Source organism: Coregonus clupeaformis, chromosome 29 (assembly GCF_020615455.1).
Source record: "Coregonus clupeaformis isolate EN_2021a chromosome 29, ASM2061545v1, whole genome shotgun sequence".
Taxonomy (NCBI): domain Eukaryota; kingdom Metazoa; phylum Chordata; class Actinopteri; order Salmoniformes; family Salmonidae; genus Coregonus; species Coregonus clupeaformis.
This window is the reverse complement of record NC_059220.1, coordinates 30,670,336-30,694,418: the sequence shown is the minus strand read 5'-3', so window position 1 is coordinate 30,694,418 and position 24,083 is coordinate 30,670,336. Positions and strand designations below refer to the sequence as shown.

The 24,083-nt window shown below is 44.4% G+C and overlaps 1 protein-coding gene across 1 annotated transcript in view; it reads right to left on the bottom strand.

Moving 5' to 3' along the window:
• Positions 1 to 18,134, bottom strand: part of LOC121544480 (AT-rich interactive domain-containing protein 1B-like) — a 257,508-nt gene extending 239,374 nt beyond the window's left edge. The window contains 1 exon segment of the mRNA XM_045209158.1: positions 16,585 to 18,134. Within this exon segment, the coding sequence (XP_045065093.1) occupies positions 16,585 to 17,844 (1,260 nt within the window). The 5' untranslated portion in view covers positions 17,845 to 18,134.
• Positions 18,135 to 24,083: the final 5,949 nt, after the last annotated feature.

Here is a 24,083-nt window from a genome sequence, read left to right as displayed (position 1 = left end):
ACGCTGGGCTGCTTTTATGAGCCACTGGGGCCCGCCGTCAGCCCCAGCCCGGGAAAAACGCTGACGGATGGCCCCTCTGCCGCCGCCCGCCCGCCACCCGCCTGCCACTGCTGCGAGGCATTAGCAAAAAAACGTCCTCCGCCACTTTGATTGGAGGCAAGTGAAGCATTTCTCTTCCCCGCGTCTGCACCCCTTTTCTCCTCTCTCTCTCTCCTCTCCTCTCCTCCTCTCCTCTGCCCCCCACCCTCTTTATTTCTCGCTGCCTGCCTGCCTGCCTGTGCGCTTGGAAATGAATGTCTCTCCCCCCGGCATCAACCAGCCCCTATTCTGTTTATTTAAATATTTGATATGTAAGCAGTCATAAAATAAGTGTCATAACACGGGGAGAATGATATGCGGAAAGTCCATTACGCATAATGGTTTCTGATGCACACAGGGCCCATAGTTTAGCCCAATGGTGCACGTGACAGGCCTGAGCAGGGAACCAACAGGGAATAGATGGGGCGGAGGCGCCCGACATGCAGAAACCAGAGCTAGCTGCATGCTCAACTAAACATCAGCACAAGGCAGAAGGCAGGGGGGACCTTAACACAAGGAGAATAGGACCGCTCTCATGCACTATTTATCTCTGAAACACACATTCACAGGACTCCACAATACTCATCCATTAGGACATATTATATCATCTGTGTCCTCTTCTGTAATTGAGATTCTTCTGCTCTATCTAATTTATCTGCCAAGTGACAGACGCCTCTTACCCTTAGTTTCCTGCTCCTCAGTGCCACTCTGAACAATGTAATATTGACCCAGCTGAATTTCCCAGTTGGACAGCAGCAGTGCTCTCATTGGAGAAGGCCCATCCTAGGAACACAATCACTTCACTTTCTCCCTCTTCTATGTGCCCGGCCTCATTTCCCTCTCATTTCTCCATGTGGCAGATGGTTTTTATCGGCCTACATGTGCAACACCCAGAGGATTACAGCTGATGAAGATATGAAGGTAGAAATTAAGTAAATATATTTCACAGTAGACCTAAGTGATAACAAAGTACAAATAAACAAATAAAGGGCCCTGATTGGTAAAAAAACTGAGAGTGTGACACTCTGGCTCCATGGACTTTATTATTGAGCCAGGGTGTATTTCATTTGGTGGTGTTGGGTTGGGTGAGTTTCATTTGTTTGTGTTTTTGGTGATTGGTTAATGACTCCCAATCGGAGGTAACGAGTGTCAGCTGTCGGCTCGTTATCTCTGATTGGGAGCCATATATATTCTGTGTGTTTTCTCCTGTGTTTTGTGGGTTATTGTTTCCGTGTTGCTGTTAGTCTGTATCAGTATTTGAACTTCACGTATCGTCATTTGTTGTTTTCTTCGTGGTTGCTTTAATTAATAAAGTCATCATGTTCCCAGTCTGGTCCGCTCCTTTAGACGATCGTGACAGAATAACCCACCATAAAAGGACCAAGCAGCGCGTCCAGGAGCAAAGGGTCTGGACACAGGAGTTATGGACGCCTCCTAAGGATTTTTGGACATGGGAGGAGATTCGGGCTGGAAAGGGTCCTTGGGCACAACCGGAGGAATATCACCGCCCTCGTGAAGAGCTGGAGGCAGCCAAAGCCGAGAGGAGGTGGTACGAGGAGGCAGCGCGTGGCGAGGCTGGAAGCCCGTGGAAGAGAGGCAACCCCAAGAAATTTTTTGGGGGGGCACATGGCTTGGGCGACGGAGCAGCAGGAGGCTGCCACAAGGCAGAGTCAGAGGGCTGCCAGGTTAAGGGGGCTGACGGAGGCAGAGAAGGGACGGATTCAGTGGGCTACCAGGTCAAGGGGGCTACTGGGTAAAGCAGGGAAGGAAGGTGTTGAGGCACGGCGTGAGGTACTGGGGTGTGTAACCAGTTCGGTCCGGCCCGTTCCTAGTCCCGAGGTGCAGCCAGTAGTGTGTGTTCCCCGTACGGTACGGCCTGTTCCGGTCCCTCGCACTAAGTGTAAGGTGCGCGTCGCCAGCCCGGTTCGGCCTGTTCCTACTCCACGCACCAGGGATACGGTGCGCTTCGCCAGCCCAGCCCGGCCTGTTCCTACTCCACGCACCAGGGATACGGTGCGCTTCGCCAGCCCGGCCCGGCCTGTTCCGGCCACTCGCACCAGGGATACGGTGCGCGTCGCCAGCCCCGCCCGGCCTGTGCCTGCTCTCCGCACTAGGCGTGAGGTGAGTCCCCAGGGTCCAGCATGCCCTGTTCCGGCTCCCCGCACTAGGCGTTATGGGAGTCCCCAGGGTCCAGCATGCCCTGTTCCGACTCCCCGCACTAGCCCTGAGATGCGTGTCCTCAGCCCGTTACCTCCAGTTCCGGCACCACGCATCAGGCCTACGGTGCGTCCCCAGGGCCAAGCATGCCCTGTTGCTGCTTCCCGCACTAGCCCTGAGATGCGTGTCCTCAGCCCGGTACCTCCAGTTCCGGCACCACGCATCAGGCCTACGGTGCGTCCCCAGGGTCCAGCATGCCCTGTTGCTTCTCCCCGCACTAGCCCTGAGATGCGTGTCCTCAGCCCGGTACCTCCTGTTCCGGCACCATGCACCAGGCCTATGATGCGCCTCAGACGGCCAGAGTCTGCCGTCTGCCCAACGGGGCCTGAACTGCCCGTCTGCCCAAAGCCTGCAAAGCCGCCCGTCTGCCATGAGCCATCAGAGCCGTCCGCCAGACCGGAGCCGCTAGAGCCTTCCACCAGACAGGATCAGCCAGAGCCTTCCGCCAGACAGGATCAGCCAGAGCCTTCTGCCAGACAGGATCAGCCAGAGCCTTCCGCCAGACAGGATCAGCCAGATCCGTCAGTCGGCCATGAGCAGCCAGATCCGTCAGCCAGCCATGAGCAGCCAGATCCGTCAGCCAGCCATGAGCCGTCCAGCCAGGATCCGCCAGAGCCGTCCAGCCGGGATCCGCCAGAGCCGTCCAGCCGGGATCCGCCAGAGCCGTCCAGCCGGGATCCGCCAGAGCCGTCCAGCCAGGATCCGCCAGCCAGCCAGGATCCGCCAGAGCCAGCCAGCCAGGATCCGCCATTTAGTCAGGTGCTGCCCCTTAGCTCGGTGTTGCTCCTTATCCTGGTGCTGTCCCTTAGCCTGGTACTGCCCCTTAGTCCGGTACTGCCCCTTAGTCCGGTACTGCCCCGTAGTCCGGTACTGCCCCTTAGTCCGATGCTGCCCCTTAGTCCGGTGTTGCCCCTTAGTCCAGGTGGGGTTAGTTGGAGGGTGGTCATTGGGAGGAGGCTACCGAAGCAGGTTGTGACTGCGGTGGGGTGGGGATCACAACCGGGGCCAGAGCCGCCACCGGGGACAGACGCCCACCCAGACCCTCCCCTAGACTGTATGCTGGTGCGCCCGGAGTGCGCACCTTTAGGGGGGGGTACTGTGACACTCTGGCTCCATGGACTTTATTATTGAGCCAGGGTGTATTTCATTTGGTGGTGTTGGGTTGGGTGAGTTTCATTTGTTTGTGTTTTTGGTGATTGGTTAATGACTCCCAATCGGAGGTAACGAGTGTCAGCTGTCGGCTCGTTATCTCTGATTGGGAGCCATATATATTCTGTGTGTTTTCTCCTGTGTTTTGTGGGTTATTGTTTCCGTGTTGCTGTTAGTCTGTATCAGTATTTGAACTTCACGTATCGTCATTTGTTGTTTTCTTCGTGGTTGCTTTAATTAATAAAGTCATCATGTTCACTCCACGCGCTGCGTATTGGTCCGCTCCTTTAGACGATCGTGACAGAGAGAGAGACGACTCTGACCCTGGATTTCTCCTTCATCCCAACATACTATATAAATATTGAAAGTGCATATCAGCATAAAAATATATGGCCTAATTAAGAAAATAAGGGAATGTGAAGATGTTCATTAAGGTGATGGTATTGGCCTGGCATTTCAAACATCCTCTCTTTAACAAGCGCCCATCATGCCAAAGGGCTGTCGGGGGGAGTGACACAGGGTTAGGGGTCACAGGTCAACAAGGGGTGTTTCCACTGACCCCCAAACCACAGTGACTCGCCAAGCACACACACACACAAACACACACACACACACACACACACACACACACAGGCTAAGGACCTCCAGAGCCCAGGTCCCCTCGTCCTCCAGCTCTTCACCCCTCCAAGCTCTTAATTATCTCTAATTGAACTGATTGTCTTTTTTCCTCCTCTCCTATAATGGAACTATTCATCTTTGATGGTTAATGAGTGCAGCAGGCAGCAGGCAGCACCACAGCACAGTCATCCACTAACTAACTACAGCACTGAAGGTCAACACCAAAGACTGGCTGACTGACTGGGGAGGAGGACGGAGAGGAGAATTGACAACATTTTGGGAAAGAGGGCGAGAGCAATAGTAGAGGACAGAGAGTGAGAAGGGTGTAGAAATAGGAGAGAGAGAAGAGAGAGCTAGAGAGAGACAGAGAGTGAGAAGGGTGGAGAAATAGGAGAGAGAGAGCTAGAGAGAGACAGAGAGTGATAATGAGAGAGACAGTGGGAGACAGAGGGAAGACATTTTAGAAATGCTTTCCCTTCAGATTGCAACAACCACTAAAGCTATGTCTGCAATTCTGTCAATGTCACTGGGTGTTCCAGAATTTTCTGAGAAATGTGCATGTCTGTGGTTTCCAACACATAAACAAATAGCTACACAAACACAGAGAAAAATTATAATACTCTGCATGCGGTGTAATATAATACTGTACATTTGGTATAAAAAGCCTTCTCTTACAGTCAACTCCATTTAGGTTAAATGTCAAATGTCTCAGGGTGTCATCATCACCCGCTACCACATCAGTTTGAAGACACCCAGGTCCCTTCTAACTCAGAGCATGTCACAGCCTCCCCACTGGGCAGAGCAGCCCGTTGATAGCCCAACTATGGATTATGCTAATGTAATCTACATCAGAGCAACCAGCATCCCCTCTGACATACAGCTGACATTATAGTAACCTTTACATGTTGATTCAACAATACCAATAGATGTTCATCAAGAAGACACAACATGGTATCGTGGAGGGAGGTAGTGTTACAGCAAGCTTCTGTTTCATGTTCCCAGTTCAGTTAGCTTTTAGTGAAAATATACCATAAACCTATTATAAACTCTGATTTTGCATTCCATTTTAAATCAGTTCTAGGTGCTTTTGCTAAAACAATATATTTTCAGTGAATTTACATATTGATATATCTGCAAGCGTATTTCCAAACAAATCCTTCCCTTACTCCCAAATTATTTCTCAAGATTGCACAGAAACACTTGAACAGGGTTATTGAGTTTGTTTGCGAGCACACTTACAAAGACACAACATCCATATTTTCTTTACAAAGACACAACATCCATATTTTCTTTACAAAGACACAACATCCATATTTTCTCATGCATTTGTGCTGATGTCCAGTCAGTCAGTGCTTTTGTGGCCTACGGTGTGTGGGGATCTAGATGATATAATTACAGTTTGAATTGGTGTAAATGACAGCCTGTTCAGACAGAGGTGGTCAACACAGTCCCACATCTGACCACAGACTCTAAATCATCTCTCATCATCATCATCATCATCATCACACCTTCACATACGGTCACCAAAGCAATAGTAACAGTTGAATATTATTCATCAGACACATAAAGCCTCGTGGAGACAAACAAACTGCCTGCCAGACTGCCATGTCTCAATGTGACAGATGAACAAACTAAAGTCTACAGCAGCCAGGCAGAGAAGTGTGCCGATCATCACACACACACACACACTCACACACACACACACACACTAAGTGAGTGCCGGCATATCATCTAGCATTCTCCCCATGGGCAAAGGGGAAGGGGATGATGTCAGAATGATACTGATATACTCTGTGTATACATATTGTAGCATACAAACACCTCTTGCTTTTCTCCTCTCCTTGAAACCCCTGCCTATCTCCTGTACTGAGGCAGAGGGAGAGGAAGAGAGAGAGGAAGAGAGAGATGCAGAGGGAAGGATATAGCGGTAGAGACAGCCCCACTGGGGTATATCCCCTCCTTTCCACTCCCTTTAACCTTCCACTGGAGGACCACAGGCTTAGAAAACACCCAGGGGATCAGAGAATAGAGAGAGGAGGAGAGGAGAGGGGGAGCAAGAGAGGGCTAGTGGGGGAGACAGGCGGGCTGTAACAATAACAAGAAAGAGAGAGAGAAAAATTAAAAGCAAAGAGAGAGAGAGAAATCCCTTTTCCTCTGAGAGGAGGGGGTGTGTGTGCTCTGCTCTCCTCCCTTTCACCGGCCGCACGTGGCTAATTTGCATGCGTGAAGGTCAGGGGGATTGTGGGAGGTGAGTGAGGCCACCGAACTGGCTCCCTGCCCAGCCCTTCCCTCCTTCCCGCCAGCCAGCCAAGCCGCCTGCCCCACACACACACAGCACCCCACTGCTGGAAGGGAATATGATAGCTCCAGGGTACCAGAGAGAGAGGGGAAACCATGGCCGGGCTAAAATCACCCGACCAACCACTCTGGTCGTAAACACACATTACTGTATTTCCATCACTTTCTTTTGACTTTCTTTTGAGGCTGGGGCAAGTTTCACATGGAGGGCTTTAAATACTCCCCTGTTCACAACTCTCTCTCTCCCTCTCTCCGTCTCTGAAGTCAGCCCCATGCCTCAGTAGCCCGGTGTGAGTTCAAATGCGGCTGTCGCTCGCCGCTATATTTCCATCCTTTTCCGATTGCCTCACTCTCTCTCTCTCTCCCCAGAAAATACCCTCTTCACACCCCTGCTGGGAGGAATAACCAGAGAGAAGCTTGGCTGGTGGAGCTGAGGCGGTGGTGACAAGAGCTTCCCTGAAGTCTCACAGACAGACAGACACAGACAGACAGACACAGACAGACAGACACAGACAGACAGACAGACACAGACATACAGACACAGACAGACAGACACAGACAGACAGACACAGACAGACACAGACAGACAGTGCAGTTTGGGATTGGGAATAAACTCAACACACTATCACAGTTTATTGTGAAATAGACACAAATTACTTATTCGAAATTCGTGACATGCACACGAAAAAGTCAACTTTTTCATGTGTTATTACACGATTTTCATCACAATGCATTTTGTGTGTATGACACGCTTTTCTTTCTTCATAACGCATTTGTATACATTACACAAATTCCAATTTGTTGTGGCTAACGTTAGCTAGGCTAGGGGTTAAGGTTAGGGATTAAGTTAGGGTTAGGGGTTAGGGGTTAAGGTTAGGGTTAGTTAACATGCTAGCTAAGTTGTTAAAGGTTTAGGATTTAGGTTAAAGGGTTAAGGTTAGGGGAAGGGTTAGTGAACATGCTAAGTAGTTGCTAAGAAGCTAAAAGGTAGTAAGTAGTTGCAAAGTAGCTAATTAGCAAAAATGCTAAAGTTATCCATGATGAGATTCCAACACACAACCTTTGGGTTGCTAGACGTTCACGTTATACGCCCTTCCATCCTCCCCGACCAATGTCCCTCCTATCGTTTTTGTCTTACAGTTTTTTCCAACTGCTTACACACAAAATATTTTCATGTCACACGATTTTTGAAACCTCTCACTCAAAGTGCAAACCTACACACCAAATCTCCAAAACCATAAACTATTTCTCAGCCTTTGACTCAGTTGTCAATTGCATAAAACACTTTTTTCAAAACACTACACACAATTCTCTACCTAAAACACAAAAATCTAACAGGAAGTGACTTGCTTTCCTTTTGCAAACACAACCAATCAAAATGCTACACTTATTCACCAGGTCAAACACACTCTCCTCACATGTGCAAACACTAATTGCTTAACTGATCACTAACCAATCACTGCTTTACTGTAGTATAGGACTGTTTTGAACAATGGATGCCAACAATGGACAGAGAGCAAGAGGAGTAGGAGGGAGAGGCAGGGGACAACAACGAGGACAAATTCAAAGACGAATAGTTGGAAGAGGAGGAGTAGGACGAAGAGGAAGAGGAAGATGAAGAAGAGGACGAGGGGCAAAGAAGAGAAGGAAGGAGAGCCATCTTTGATGAGATTAGGGCAACACTTGTTGATCATATGATCAACCACGGTTTGACCATGAGAGAGGCTGGACTGAGAGTCCAGCCCAACTTGAGTCGATTTACAGTGGCGTCCATAATTCGAACCTTCAGAAATGAGAACAGGTATGCAACTATCTAATGACTATTTTAGCATTACAGTAATGTACTGTAAAATACGTATGACTGCATAGTATTACATAAACATTTGTAACTCTAAGCCATCCATTTACTGTACTGCATTGAATGAATGAGGTTGGTTATCATGCTGTACTACATTTTTGTGTACATTGTTTACAGTTCCTATGCTGAACACATACTGTGTTTGAATTCTGTACAGAGTGGAAAGGCAAAGACATCATGGAGGACGAGGACGCTTGTTTACAGATGTACAAGAGACTGCAATTATAAATATGGTTTTGGCCAACAATGCAATTAGGATTTGAGAGATAAGAGAGCATATCTTGAAAAATGACACCATATTTAACAACATCAATGCTGTAAGCCTGTCGACCATGCTAACGCATCCTCCAATGGCACCAAGTGACGATGAAACAACTTTACAAGGTGCCATTTGAGAGAAACTCTGACAGAGTCAAGAATCTGCGAAAAACGGGGTCCTCCATCACAATGCCACACCGGCCATATGCTCACTTTTCTGGATGCAATTTACACAATGCTTGTCCCTGATCCAGATCAGGAGCCTGCTAGATTTGTGGTTATATGGGACAATGTTAGTTTTCACCAGGCTGTTCTGGTCCAAAACTGGTTTGCCACCCATCCACAATTTGTAGTTTTGTACCTACCCCCATATTCACCTTTTCTAAATCCCATTGAGGAATTATTCTCAACCTGGCGCTGGAAAGTGTATGATTGCCAACCCTATGCCCGCATGCCGCTTCCCCAGGCAATGGAGGACGCATGTGGGGACATAGAGGTTGCCTCTGTCCAAGGTTGGATACGCCATGCTAGGAGATACTTCCCTCGATGTTTGGCAAGAGAAAACTTATCTTGTGATGTGGACGAAGTATTGTGGCCAGACCCAGCCCGGAGAAGAGATGAAGCGTAGCTTAGCACTGGTGACTGCCCCCCCTACCATTTCCTGGACTGCCCCCCCCGGGACCCCCACACACAATTGTGTTCTTTACTGTATTCTACAGAATATACTTTTGGTTTACATATGTTTATGGTTTTGTTGTATGCTACTGTATACAACAGTAATGTTTGGCCTAATAAATATTTTCTGTTTCTACATTGCATTGGTGTTTACAGTGGTCCTCTGTAGCTCAGCTGGTAGAGCACGGCGCTTGTAACGCCAAGGTAGTGGGTTAGATCCCCGGGACCACCCATACACAAAAAATGTTTGCACGCACGACTGTAAGTCGAGCACGGCGCTTGTAACGCCAAGGTAGTGGGTTAGATCCCCGGGACCACCCATACACAAAAAATGTTTGCACGCACGACTGTAAGTCGCTTTGGATAAAAGCGTCTGCTAAATGGCATATTATTATTATTATTATATTATTACTTGTTACCCCTCTCAGCAGATTACTTTCACTGTAGAACATTGTATTGAAATGTATATATAAGCCTATGAAAGACCTAAGAGCTTTAGATTTAGAACAACAGTGTTTACATGGTATATCAAAAAATTTATTATTATGAAAGTAGTGTTTGCCATTTGATGCAAATGCTTCATTCTGACATGTGTTTATGGCATTTTGAATGCAGTGTTACATTTTGAAGGAGATGTGAGTCATTTTGGATTTTGTGTGTGCAGTTTTGGGAATTGTGTGTAGAGTTTTGAAAAAAGGCGACATAGTTTTGAAAACGTGTGTAAGTAGTTGGAAAAAACTGTAAGTAACCTACTGTCTTTATCTGTAATTGAAACGCACAGTATACAAAATCGTGTACTGCACACAAACATTTTTACTTTTAAGCAATTTGTGTCTATTTCACAATAATCTGTGATATTGGGTTGAATAAATTAGCATCCTATGCTCCAAACAGCCAAAACCCAAACAAAAATAATACCGATCTTTTATAATTAGGGAACTGCTCTGCTTCAAGTCATTTGTCTGCTAACCTTTGACTCTGTTTGTTATAAGCGCATCACAGGCCTGAACAAAAAGCTACAATTATTTTATTAGCAACTAATTATACGCACAGTCGATGATCCGACTGGTCAATTTTTTTATAGCAAATCGGAATTAATTGGCATTTTAAGAAAACCACGGGCAGTCCTGGGATAACTTAGCTGCCAATTACGCTCCTGAGCATTGTGTTTTATCCTGTAAAAAAAAACCTGGCCGTCTGTCAGCCCCTTATCGGGAGCAACAGAGTAAATTAACATTTCACTGTGTTGTTCCTAATCAGCCAGCGCTAGGCTGAGCTAAACTGGGCTAGGAGAGCCTGAGATGTAAACAAACCAGTATAAACAAAGCATGGAGGACGAGCAAGGGAAGGAGCGAGCACTGGAGTTGAGGCTGGCCTGGTAAACTAGTGCTGACCAGGCTACTTCTGTCTGAAACCCACTGCGCTGTCACACAAACACACGCACACAAGCACACACCCAAACACACAGACATTCAAACACCCCCCCACCAATTAAATACAAAATAATGTGCACACAAACCCAGACAGACAAACAAGAATATGAACATAAAGCTAGACATACAAGGACACACAATCGAACATACACACTACTGAAAATAAGTTTAAAAGACAAAAAGGCATTACTAGACAGATAATAAACTAAGCACTGTGTTAAATCAGTGAATACTAAAGTGAGAACAGTTGATTTTTATTCAAATAACTTTTTTTTTTTTCTTTATTGACTAAGGTATTCTGATTGACCTATTTGATGAAGCACCAGTCCTGTGCATACGGACCAATAAATGAACAGGGTCTCTGTTCCTCTTCCCGTTTCCTCAAACAAAAAGGCCAGAGTAATTTAAAATTTAAACGCCATTTAAACGTGTGTGTGTGTGTGTGTGTGTGTGAGTGTGTGTGTGTGTGTGTGTGTGTGTGTGTGTGTGTGTGTGTGTGTGTGTGTGTGTGTGTGTGTGTGTGTGTGTGTGTGTGTGTGTGTGTGTGTGTGTGTGTGTGTGTGTGTGTGTGTGTGTGTGTGTGTGTGTGTGTGTGTGTGTGTGTGTGTGTGTGTGTGTGTGTGTGTGTGTGTGTGTGTGTGTGTGTGTGTGTGTGTGTGTGTGTGTGTGTGTGTGTTTGCCTCCCAGTCTGTTTGTTGGTGGCTGGCCAGAGAAGAGAGCGGGAAACAGGCTTGTAAATGAGAAAAGTGTTCTCCTCACACAGCTTGCTCCTGAAGAGAGGTAGTGGGGGGAAATTTAACTTGAAAGAGAGAGATTCTGCCGACAGGTGATTTAGGCATGTTTAAACAAACACACACACACAATTTGAGGTGCATAAACCCAGATCATGGGCCAATTTGGAGAATCCACACTAGACTGGTCCTGACATAAAGCCCCTGTGGGTGAACTGAGGTACAGCTCACAGTCGATTACAAACCTGTTTTTCCACGCAAATACAGTATCTTTGTTGATATGGAACGGCAAACACACAACCTCTACTTTGGGGTTGAAATAAAATACATTATACTATTGTATGAAAATATATATGTTATAACCTGAGTTCAATTACAAGCAACCTGTGCATAACATATTGTACATTATTATAATAATACAATATTTTTTTCATTGATATCCTCTAGAGATATCTTCTGCCTGTACATTCATGTGTATGATCTTGTGTACTTTTCTGCACACATTATCCAATCTTTAACCAACAGAGGTCTTTAAGTAATAGGGCCAAATATCATTACTAAAATGTATTTACCAATTACAATTTGAAAGGAGTTATTCTCTGAGGCTAAATGAAAGGCTTATTATCTAAATGGCTGCACAGCTTGGCTACGGTATGCATCATATCCAATCATTACCTTCCAAGGACTAACTATTATTATAGCCACTGCAGTTCATAATGTTTGGATGGCACGGAAAATTGTAATAAATACATTATATAGCTATTCTGAAACCTGACATAATCTTACAAATGACTTTGAATTATTTTCCTGTACAGTAATGTAAGACAAAATGCATGACAATGTGTGGTGTATGATGTATTGTAGATGCATAGCACAGTGGTTGTTGTGCATCCAAAAATATTATTAACAATTGTGGCTTGAAAACTATTGTGGCATGTGGTAATATAGGCCTTCACATTTCCTAAATTATGACTGTACTAAAACTACTTCAGACAAATAATTTATGATCTGTTGAATTACATGTCTAAGATACAAAATATGGGGTATAATTACTATGGAATTACTAGGCCTACTACAATGATACATGTAATCAAAATCCCCCATGTAAACAGGTCTGGGAACTACAGTAATGTACCGTTTTGTACCGTTTTGTACCGTTTTGTTTGGAAGAGGGAGACAGAGTGAGAGTAGGCTACACCTCCACTTTGCCCTGGGGTCAAATATCTGGGTCATATTCAGCAGAGCGCATCATTGAGAACAAAAATGTATTCACACATAATAACACAACCAGAGGCATACTGTATGTATACCACTCTTCTTTATTCTATAGCTTAGAAGATAGGGCGATATGTCATATCTATATATCATCATATCATATAAAATCATATCTAGATTATTTTGTATGTTTTCTCTACATAAGATTTGTTGCACAATTAAAGGTCAATACACTGCATTTCAAACAGTCAGGAATAATCTAATGAATTATACCTAGGCTAAATATAAGCCTTCTACAACTATAAGACCCAATAATAATTTAATTATATATATTTTTTGTATTTTACCCCCAATTTCGTGATATCCACCTGCGATCTTGTCTCATCACTGCAACTCCCCAACGGGGTCAGGAGAGGCGAAGGTCAAGTCATGCGTCCTCCTAAACATGACCCGCCAAACCACGCTTCTTAACACCCGCCCACTTAACCCGGAAGCCAGCTGCACCAATGTGTCGGAGGAAACACCGTTCAACTGACGACCGAAGTCAGCCTGCAGGCGCCCAGCCCGCCACAAGGAGTCGCTAGAGCGCGATGAGCCAAGTAAAGCCCCCCTCGGCCAAAACTTCCCCTAACAAGGACGACGCTGGGCCCTATGGGACTCCCGGTCACGGCCGGTTGTGACACAGCCTGGGATCGAATCTGGGTCTGTATTGACGCCTCAAGCACTGCAATGCAGTGTCTTAGACTGCTGCGCCACTCGGGAGGCATAATTTAATTATTTTATCAAAATAGTTTAACCTGCTTTTTTGCAATAATCACTGTATATGCCATTTTTGTTACAAATTTAACCAGAACGATGCACATCCACTAATAATGACCAACTTATTGTAGCAGGCATTATAGAAAATTAACACAGGTCTCAAACAATCTCTCAAGCACAAGCTCACGTGCTAGTGAATAGCCAGCTAATCTTTATATTTCAAGTCTAGCCAAATTGGATCTATTTGCTTGCTAACAAGGTAGAGCAGTTGAACTGTTTTGAATAGACCCTCCTGTCCGTCTCCAACTATGAACAACATAGCCTGTTCACTTTGTTTAGATATTGAAATCAAGTGGCCGACGGGGATAAGAAGATGCTTATTTCTCAGCATGAGAACGAGTTGGCAATTCCTTATATAAATGCATATTTATATGCTGATTGCACATTTATAAAACACAGACTAACTAGACAGTTAGCACAAAACAGTCTGTGCAGGGCCGGCTCTACCCTTTTTTTCTTTTCTTTTTTTTGTGCTCCCCCTCTTGACTGCAGAGAGAAAAATGTACATTTTAAAGTGAATTTCGTGCAATTCTACACATTTTGCCATGGGGCGTAGAGAAAATGTTGCAGTCAAAAAGTTATACAGCTGCACCATCGAGAGCATCCTGACTGGTTGCATCACCACCTGGTTTGGCAACTGCTCGGCATCCAACCGCAAGGCGCTACAGAGGGCAGTACGTACGGCCCAGTACGTCACTGGGGCCAAGCTTCCTGCCATCCAGGACCTCTATACCAGGCGGTGTCAGAGGAAGGCACCAAAAATTGTCAAAGACTCCAGCCACCCTAGTCATAGACTGTTCTCTCTGCTACCGCACGGCAAGCAGTACCGGAGCGCCAAGTCTAGGTCCAAATGGCTCATTAACAGCTTCTACCCCCAAGCCAAAAGACTGCTGAACAGTTAATCAAATGCCTACCCTGACTATTTGCATTGACCCCCCCCCCTTATGAATTTTTTCGCTGCTGCTACTCACTGTTTATTATCTATGCATAGTCACTTTACACCTACCTACATGTACATATTACCTCAATTACCTGGACTAACCTGTACCCCCACACATTGACTCGGTACCGGTACCCCCCTTTTTTTTTTTTTTACTTTAGTTTATTTAGTAAATATTTTCTTAACTTTTATTTTTCTTAAAACTGCATTGTTGGTTAAGGACTTGTAAGTAAGCATCTAACTGTAAGGTCTACACCTGTTGTATTCGGTGCATGTGATAAATAACATTTGATTTGATTTGAGTTTTAAAGCACGTTTTCTGCAGTTCTACACATTTTGCCGTGGGGCGGAGAGATATTTTTACAGCTATAAAGCACGTTTTCTGCAGTTCTACACATTATATTTTGGCATGGGGCAGAGAGAAATTTTAGAAATTTAATAACACATCAATGGGTGCCCACTGGAGGTCCCAGTTTAGATAACTGGCTAGACTAACTTAACAATCTAAAAATTGTTAGCTGACATGGCTAATTAAGTGACTGTCAGTGACTGATAAAACAAGAACAAAACTGCTGATGCACAATCAAATTTCGAACTTGCACCTTGTATATTCCACTATTCTAACTTTCAACAGTAAATTGAGACCCGAATGAGTAAAAAAACAGGGCCCCCCTGGCGGCCCAGGGCCCTAAGCAACCACTTATGTCGCCTGGAGCCAGCCCAGAGTGTGTGGCTAAAATGCTGCTAGTGGTATGTGGTACAGCAATGCAGCAGACAACAGTAACTGAGCATTAATTTTCCACAACATGTTCATTCATTCTCTCGTTTTCGTAGGGTCTGCTCTGTTCTACATTTTGGGAGTTGAGACATAAAAAGGGTATCATTAGAAAGGTTAGGTTTTCACCTATTACAGTAAAATAATGTATCTAAGTGTTTCAGTGTGCATATGACCGATTCTGTTGGACCAAACCTCAAATGGAAATAGGGAGTTTAAACTGCTTGTTGTCAGAAAGGAAGAAGTTATGTTTCGTCTTTATTGTGAGTGCGAGGGGGAGGGAGGGGCTTGGTGTCTGTGTGCAAGTGGGAAGGTGCACAGTGCACACAGCACAGAAGGAGCGAAGGAGATGAGACCAAAAAGACATAGAATGCTCATAAAAACGAACAAAAAATAAAAACCTAATTTGGAACATTGCCCTATAACATAAATTCGAATTAATCGAATTAATTCGATATATCGCCCAGCCCTATTAGAAGACGACATTCTATTCTGTGAATGGTCCGTCCCCCTCACCATGCCCCGGGTCGCGCACCTGAACAGAGGGTTCAGCTCGATTTACATTAGCAGCGCTCAGCACCCAGTGGGGAGATTGAGAGCCAATCAGATGGCAGATTTGATGTCAACTCAGAGGCAGCGGTCTGGAGAGTATTACAGCCACTTTACCTCCAATTCAAATTCCAAACCTTGCGATGGAGACTAATAGCGCAGGCGGACAGCGTGATACACAGACACGTCTAGCCTTTGACAGTCATAGGGGCTATTCTATTTGTGCAAACATCGAATAAAAAAAAAATATATATGACATTTTCAAGATAGCAATATGACATTATTGTAATTCAAACCAATATTCATGTATAAAGTCTATAATTCGACGAGAGCCTATAAAGCGCGTCCTACCAGAGGGCGTTTTGCAACGTGTCTCCAACCACGTCAGCAAGAGGGCGAATCTCCAACATCAATAATTGTTTTAATTTTTAAAATAATAATAGCATAATATTTTACACAAATAAAGCTCTTCAATACAAAAAGCTGTGGTAAATAATCAACACATAGTGTAAGCAAATGCATTGCATTGATTTTAACTAAATAAATATGAATAATTATCATTTTACTCCGTTTTACGCGCCTTTACGCGCAAAATGATATTTAGTTTTCAAGCCTTTATTTACGCTTTATGGACTAATAAATTAATTGTGTAAAATATATGTTATGAATGACTATGTATTGCACAAATACGTGACTGACAGGCTATTGTTTTTCTCGCAAGAGTGACCTTGAGCAGATCTGAAACCAGACAGTATTCGCTTCTACAATTACTTTACCTGTAGATGAATATTAGAAGTGCAATATTCACCGGCACACAGCATATTAATTTGAAGTCGTTTGACAGTGTAATAATACATGTAGCCTAGGCCTAGTGCATTTCAACAACTCTGCCAGACAGTTCATGACAGGTGTGACTCAGAGTGCCTCTCAAGTTAATGAGCTACAGCTGAGTTTGTAAATCTAGTACTTACCTGTGGTCTGCTGATACCTTGCCCTCCGTTTCCAGGACTCATGGACGGGTGATTTCTTTGTTGCCCTGGCCAGCCATGGGTTGTGGAGCCATACTGAGAAGTAATGTCTTTGCCCAAGCCGATGCCAGCTTGTTGTTGTGCAGAGGGACTGTTATAGTCTTGATGATAGCCACTGCCATAACCTCGCATCATTGGACTTGGAGACGTCAACAGTTGGTTTAGAGTCGGGGTGGCCCCCGAGGGATGCTGAGTATGTCCTGGGAATCTCTGAAAGCCCCCAATACTTCCACCAGAACCGGAGGCAGCAGCTCCCATTGCAGCCTTGACATGGCCAGCTGGAGTGTTGCTGCCAGAGCCCATCATCATGTTACTGCCCTGTCTGGACGAGGCCATCATACCGTAGCCCGCTCCACCGTAGCCCTGCCGGTAGCCAGGGTAGTGGTTGTACTGGTTGTTGTGGTATCCTTCGTGGGAGTTGTGCACTGGGTCCATGTTGTTGGGTCCCGAGGAGTGCATCATCCCCATCCCAGTGCTTTGTCCGCCATGTTGATCATAGCAGGCCCCTACTCTGGAAGTGCCATAGTAGTTATTCAACTCAGAAATAGCGCTGTTTCCTCCTGCGCTCTGGGGCTGGTTGCTGATGTTGTTAGTCGTTGGTCCCAAGTTGGCATGTTCATACCTGGCACCCATTCGCTCCCCTGGTTTACAGGTATGATCCCCTTCACCTTTACTCAGCATCTGCTGCTCTGTCTGGCTCCCCAAAACACCCCTCTTCCCTCCGTGGTGCTGATCCTCACTCTCTCCCCTTGTCGCTTGGCTGTTGTTGATGTTGTTACTTTGTATCTGGCGCTGCTGATGCTGAGGAAACGTGTTAAATTGTGACTGCTGTTGCGGCGGTGTGAGGTGCTGAGGTGGATCTCCGCTCACATTTTTCAGTTTATGGTTTGCTATCAAACCCGTCTCCATTCCCTCCGAAGTGGTCGTCGAATTTGACGATATTATGTTATTTCCACTCTCCTTCTCCCGTGTGTCAGAATTGTTATTCGGAGAAGTTGAATTTACCATGTTGAGCTCGTTTCGGTGGTGATGGTCTACATTATTCATTGTGTTAGTCCCATCTCCAGCACCAAGCATTGCTCCAGATCTCGATATAGTTCCACCTCCCGACTTCCCCGAATGTATGTCTTGACCCAAACTGCCAGACAATTTATTTTTCTTATTATTAGTTGTCGTCGGTGCTGATGCCACTTGCGCAGCCATTGTCACTTAAACATTTCAGACAGGGCCACTGACCCACGAACAGAACACTCTCACACAAAAAATACAGACAGAGGAAAAACTCAAGCAGGAAAAAAATCTTCAATGGAAAAACGAAGCTATGTTATAGCGCTGTAATGCTTGTAAAAATCGGCGGTGAAATGAGTCGCTGACAGCCGCTGCTGTGGCGCTGTCAGTGAGGCTTCATGCTGAAAGTTTGTCGTCCAGGTTTAAACGAAACTTTTTTCCTCTCCTCCAACCCGGATATGGGTAAGTGCATGTCTCCCGGAGCCCTTCTGGCCCAGCATGGCATGAGAGAGAGCAGGCTCCACCAGCTATTATCCCCCTCCAGGGTCCAACGCGCATCACATGGAAAACCCGGACTGGATTCTCCTATGTTATCCAGTGAAGGAAAGTCACTATTATTTTGCAATAGACAAATGTTGAATTAGAGCATGGTATCAGAAGGAATTATTCCTTTATTATGTTGGAACGTAGGCTATGCCTACTTCTCAGAGAGGCTTGCGTCCTCCAAAGACTGGCAGCTCCATTTTAAATTCATGCCAAGACTCCAGATCTGGGTTTGAGTGTTGCCTGCTCTACTCTGCTCTGCTCTCCCTCGGCTCAATCCAGTTTCTGCAGCTCTGAAAGACAGACACGCAACCACAGAAGCTGCTGAGAGCAATAATGTTGCCATCAGAACAAGTATGTAATCACACGCTGTAACTGCCCTAGTCGAGATGTGAAATGTAACCACACACTTTTTAATCATCTTCAGCAGTTATGAGCACATTGCTTTTTATCATCTTGAGCTAAAATAGGCTCCTGAATTTAAATATAAGTGACGTCACTGCCCTTGCCTATTAGGTCCTTTTATTTTTCCTTTGTCTGTTCTCTCATCAGTTTGTTATATTTTGGGTGAAATGTATACATTTATCTAACGATTTAACACATAAAGGCTTGCACCTCGCAGTACACAGGCCTTTATAACAGAGTAACTACCAGTGGATTACCTGATGTAATCCTCTTTTTGTATTTTCTTGGAAAACAGAATTCACAATAGTAAGTACTATGTAACAGACTGCACTTACCATTCTTACTACAATATAATTGCATAAATTATTCCCCGGTATCTCCCTACAATAATGACAGGGCCTATGTAATTAATGTAACATTTAGCTAAATATAGTAAAAGCTTTTGATGTGAGAATCCTTTGAGTTTTACATGGGTAGAGGGAGAGCAGCTCATTTGATTGAGATTATTAACAGTGGCAACCCTGTATAAAATAGATATGGAGACGGCTTATTACAGAAGTATGATGATGATGATAGAAATAATGGTGAAGATAATGCTGATGATGATGATGATGGCACCCAATTGAGGAACACATTTCTCGTAAATGCAAGGGTAGTGTACATTATATCCCATGTCATAGCAAGCTTTTGAACTTGATAATCTGACATAAATGCTGAGAGTGAATTAGTCTCCTCTCCCTCACCGTCATCAGCAGTCCCCATCAACAGTAGGAACCTAGAAAGACCCCTGGTGGAGACAGAGTGTAAGCAAAAGTTGACCAGACATGAAAAATAACATTGAAGTGCACCTGATGGTATAATAAGCAATAAGGCCTGAGGGGGTGTGGTATATGGCCAATATACCATGGCTAAGGGCTGTTCTTATGCACGACACAATGTGGAGTGCCTGGATACAGCCATTAGCCGTGGTATATTGGCCATATACCACAAACCCCCGAATTGCCTTATTGCTATTATAAACTGGTTACCAACGTAATTAAAACAGAAAACAAGTACCGGTGGTATACGGTCTGATATACCACTGCTTTCAGCCAATCAGCATTCAGGGCTCCAACGGCCCAGTTTATAACACAATTTATAGAAATTCAGGCACTGTTTATAACATGGCAATATGAATAATGGAAAGGTAGGCTTAGATCCCTTGCATACACTCCAAACAGACACTTGTTCGAAAGCAGAAGAGTGAAAAGAAAAGACATCAAGAGAGTCTCTTCCCTATTAGTCTTGATGGGTCCATATAGTAAAGAGTAACAGAGATTAGATCATGATAGTAAACTACACAGTCCTGACACTATCTAGCATTTAGAACTGCCTGCCTGCCCAGACTTCACAGCATCAAGAGCAGATGGCAGTGAAGGAACAGCTTGATCAGGTGACTCTAGGACACCCTGGGTAGAGTTCACCTTTACGTTGGTGTGTGTGTGTGTGCGTGTGCGTGCATGTACGTGTGTGTGTGTGTGTGTGTGTGAAGATTCGCAAAGGACATTTTCCATGTAAATCGTCAGGATAGAAAAGCTGTCAATGCATATGGTGTCATGTATTGTTGATTACAATGGCATTGCCTATTGTTGTCTTACATGAGCATATGAGGAGGTGCAATCCAACAACCAACACCAGATTTTATGTGCAAACAGCTGCATATGTTATGCTATGCATCTGGCTGTAACAGCGTTATATTGAGGGTGTTACAAATCATTAAGAATATTATAGTTATATGTGGTTATATGATACATTGCTCTTGTATATGAAAGTGTTGCTTTGGGTGTGTCATGGTAGCTTTGCAAATAAAATATTCCACTCTGCTCATTATCAAGCACACTGTTCTCGCAGTAATCCGCAGACACACTGATCTGTTTGAATGGGAAGAGGAACAATGGCTCAGCGCATTTGCATTTATGTTTAATTTAAAACTTTCAGGGCCTCCTGATGCAGCAAGATTGAAACAATAATTTCACACAAACACAGTGAAGGGGTGGGACCAAATTAATACAGATTTGGGATTGAATGTATTTCTCAATGTCTGTGCGTACGTGTGTGTGTGTGACAGACACAGAGAGAGAGTAAGACAAGCACACACACACACACACACACACACACAGAAACAGACAGGCGTAGGCCTTGAATCCATGGGGGGATAACATGCCACTATTCTAGTCTGTCAGGAGGCTGGGGGCTGTTCAGGGGGAATCTGCAGGGATCTCCCCCAGCAGAGAACACAGCACAGCAGCAGCACAAGCCTTCCTGCCTGGCCAAGCACAGAAAGTGGGTCAGCCCGAAAAACAGCTCAGGATGCAGCCCTCTTCCACAGTGCCAGTGTGTGTGTGTGTGTGTGTGTGTGTGTGTGTGTGTGTGTGTGTGTGTGTATGTGTTGTGTGTGTGTGTGTGTGTGTGTGCGCGCGTGCGCGCGTGCGCATTTGTGTGAATGTGTAAGAGGAAAACAGAGTGGTATGAGGTGTGTGCATGTGTCTCTATGTGTAAGAGATAGGAATAAAACGGCAGCCGTTTCAGACTATGGGTCTTTTAGTACATGTAAAAAGGCAGCTTGCCATTGTTAGCACACCTTGGCTTGAGGAAGCAAGTCAGATTGATCCATAGTCTTCTAATTTCAGGGTTGGATAAATAACAGCATTTGCATTGATCAGTCTGCAAGAACAGGCAGGGAGGCAGTGAGGACCTGAGTGTGTGTGTGTGTTATTGTGTGTGTGTTTGTGTCTGCAACCACAAACAGGGAGCTTTAGTCCCCAGGCAGTTGGAATGCAATAAACAATACATTACATACTATTTGATAAAACATGAATAAAGTGAGTAAAACCTAACCAGACTGGGAGACGACATTTTTACATTTTTGTCATTTAGCAGACGCTCTTATCCAGAGCAACCCACAGTTAGTGAGTGCATACATTTTTCATACTGTGATTCTAGGACTATGTGACTATGTGTGCCATACTGCTTACTAACACTACATTTCAGTATGTTCAGTGCATGTGTACAAACAATATGAATACTGATTGTTCTCCACGTGAAGAGTGGAGGGGAAGAGAAAAAGAAAGAGAGAGATGGTGAGAGGAAAGACAGAGTTCCTGTCCATGTGGTGAGGTGGCAGACCCCACAGCCTCCCTCCCTGATGGCTGTCACTGGTCCTCTCTTCACAGAGACTCCTGTGCAGAGCACTTTGTGAAGTGTCCCCCGAGAGGCACACACCCAAAAACTGCATTTACAAGATCCACACCGAGCTGAGCCCACTTTTAACTGCCTGGGAAGAACTTCTACTGCTTTTGATGTCAAAACATAATGGGGAGAGCTTGCCAGCAGTCATTGTAAAGTGGAGTATGCAGCTTAGTCCATACAAGACTATACCATACTCACTTACAGTGCCTTCAGAAAGTATTCACACCTCTTGACTTTTTCCACATTTTGTTATGTTATGGAATTTAAAATGTATTGAGATTTTGTGTCACTGGCCTACACACAATTCCCCATAATCTCAAAATCGTATTATGTTTTTAGACATTTTTATAAATTAATACAAATGAAAGGCTGAAATGTCTTAAGTCAGTAAGTATTCAACCCCTTTGTTATGGCAAGCCTAAATACATTTAGGAGTAAAAATGTGCTTAACAAGTCACATAATAAGTTGCATGGACTCACTCTGTGAGTGTTTAACATTATTTTTTAATGACAACCTAATTTCTGTACCCCACACATACAATTATCTGTAAGGTTCCACAATTTAGCAGTGAATTTAAAACACAGATTCAACCACAAAGACCAGGGAGGTTTTCCAATGCCTCGCAAAGAAGGGCCCCTATTGGAAGATGGATTAAATAAAAAAAGCTAACATCGAATATCCCTTTGAGCATGGTGAAGTTATTAATTACACTTTGGATGGTGTATCAATACACCCAGTCACTACAAAGATACAGGGGTCCTTTCTAACTCAGTTGCCAGAGAGGAAGGAAACCCCTCCGGGATTTCACCATGAGGCCAATGGTGACTTTTAAAAACAGTTACAGAGTTTAATAGCTGTGATAGGAGAAAACGGAGGATGGATCAACAACATTGTAGTTACTCCACAATACTAACATAAATGACAGAGTGAAAGAAGGAAGCCTGTACATAATAAAAATATTCCTAAACATGCATCATGTTTGCAATAAGGCACTAAAGTAAAACTGCCAAAAATGTGGCAAAGAAATCAACTTCGTGTCCTGAATACAAAGCCTTATGTTTGTTGCAAATCCAACACAACACATCACTGAGTACCACTCTTCATATTTTCAAGCATGGTGCTGGCTGCATCATGTTATGGGTATGCTGGTCATCGGCATGGGCAAGGGAGTTTTTTTGGGATAAAAATAAACGGAATAGAGCTAAGCATAGGCAAAATCCTAGAGGAAAAACTGGTTCAGTCTCCTTTCCAACAGACACTGGGAGACAAATTCACCTTCCAGCAGGACAATAACCTAAAACGCAAGGCCAAATGTACACTGGGTTGCTTACCAAGACAACATTGAATGTTCCTGAGTGGCCTAGTTACACTTTCCATTTAAATTGGCTTGAAAATATATGGCAATACTTGAAAATGGCTGTCTAGCAATGATCAACAACCAATTTGACAGACATAATAATATGCACATATTGTACAATCCAAGTGTGCAAAGCTCTTAGAGACTTACCCAGAAAGACTCACAGCTGTAATCACTGCCAAATGTGATTCTAACATGTATTTACTCAGGGGTGTGAATACTTACACTACCGTTTAAAAGTTTGGGGTCACTTAGAAATGTCCTTGTTTTCAAAAGAAAAGCAATTTTTTTGTCCATTAAAATAATATCAAATTGATCAGAAATACAGTGTAGACATTGTTAATGTTGTAAATGGCTATTGTAGCTGGAAAAGCTGGAAACGGCTGATTTTTAATGGTATATCTACAAAGGCGTACAGAGGCCCATTATCAGCAACCATCAGTCCTGTGTTCCAATGGCACGTTGTGTTTGCTAATCCAAGTTTATCATTTTACAAGGCTGATCATTTTGCGGGTACTATTTAATGAAGCTGCCAGTTGAGGACCTGTGAGGCTTCTGTTTCTCAAACTAGTTGTGCACCGGGGCCTCCCACTCCTCTTTCTATTCTGGTTAGAGCCAGTTTGCGCTGTTCTGTGAAGGGAGTAGTACACAGCGTTGTATGAGATCTTCCGTTTCTTGGCAACTTCTCGCATGGAATAGCTTTCATTTCTCAGAACAAGAATAGACTGACGAGTTTCAGAAGAAAGTTCTTTGTTTCTGGCTATTTTGAGCCTGTAATCGAACCCACAATTGCTGATGCTCCAGATACTAAACTAGTCTCAAGATGGCCAGTTGTATTGCTTCTTTAATCAGCACAACAGTTTTCAGCTGTGCTAACATAATTGCAAAAGGGTTTTCTAA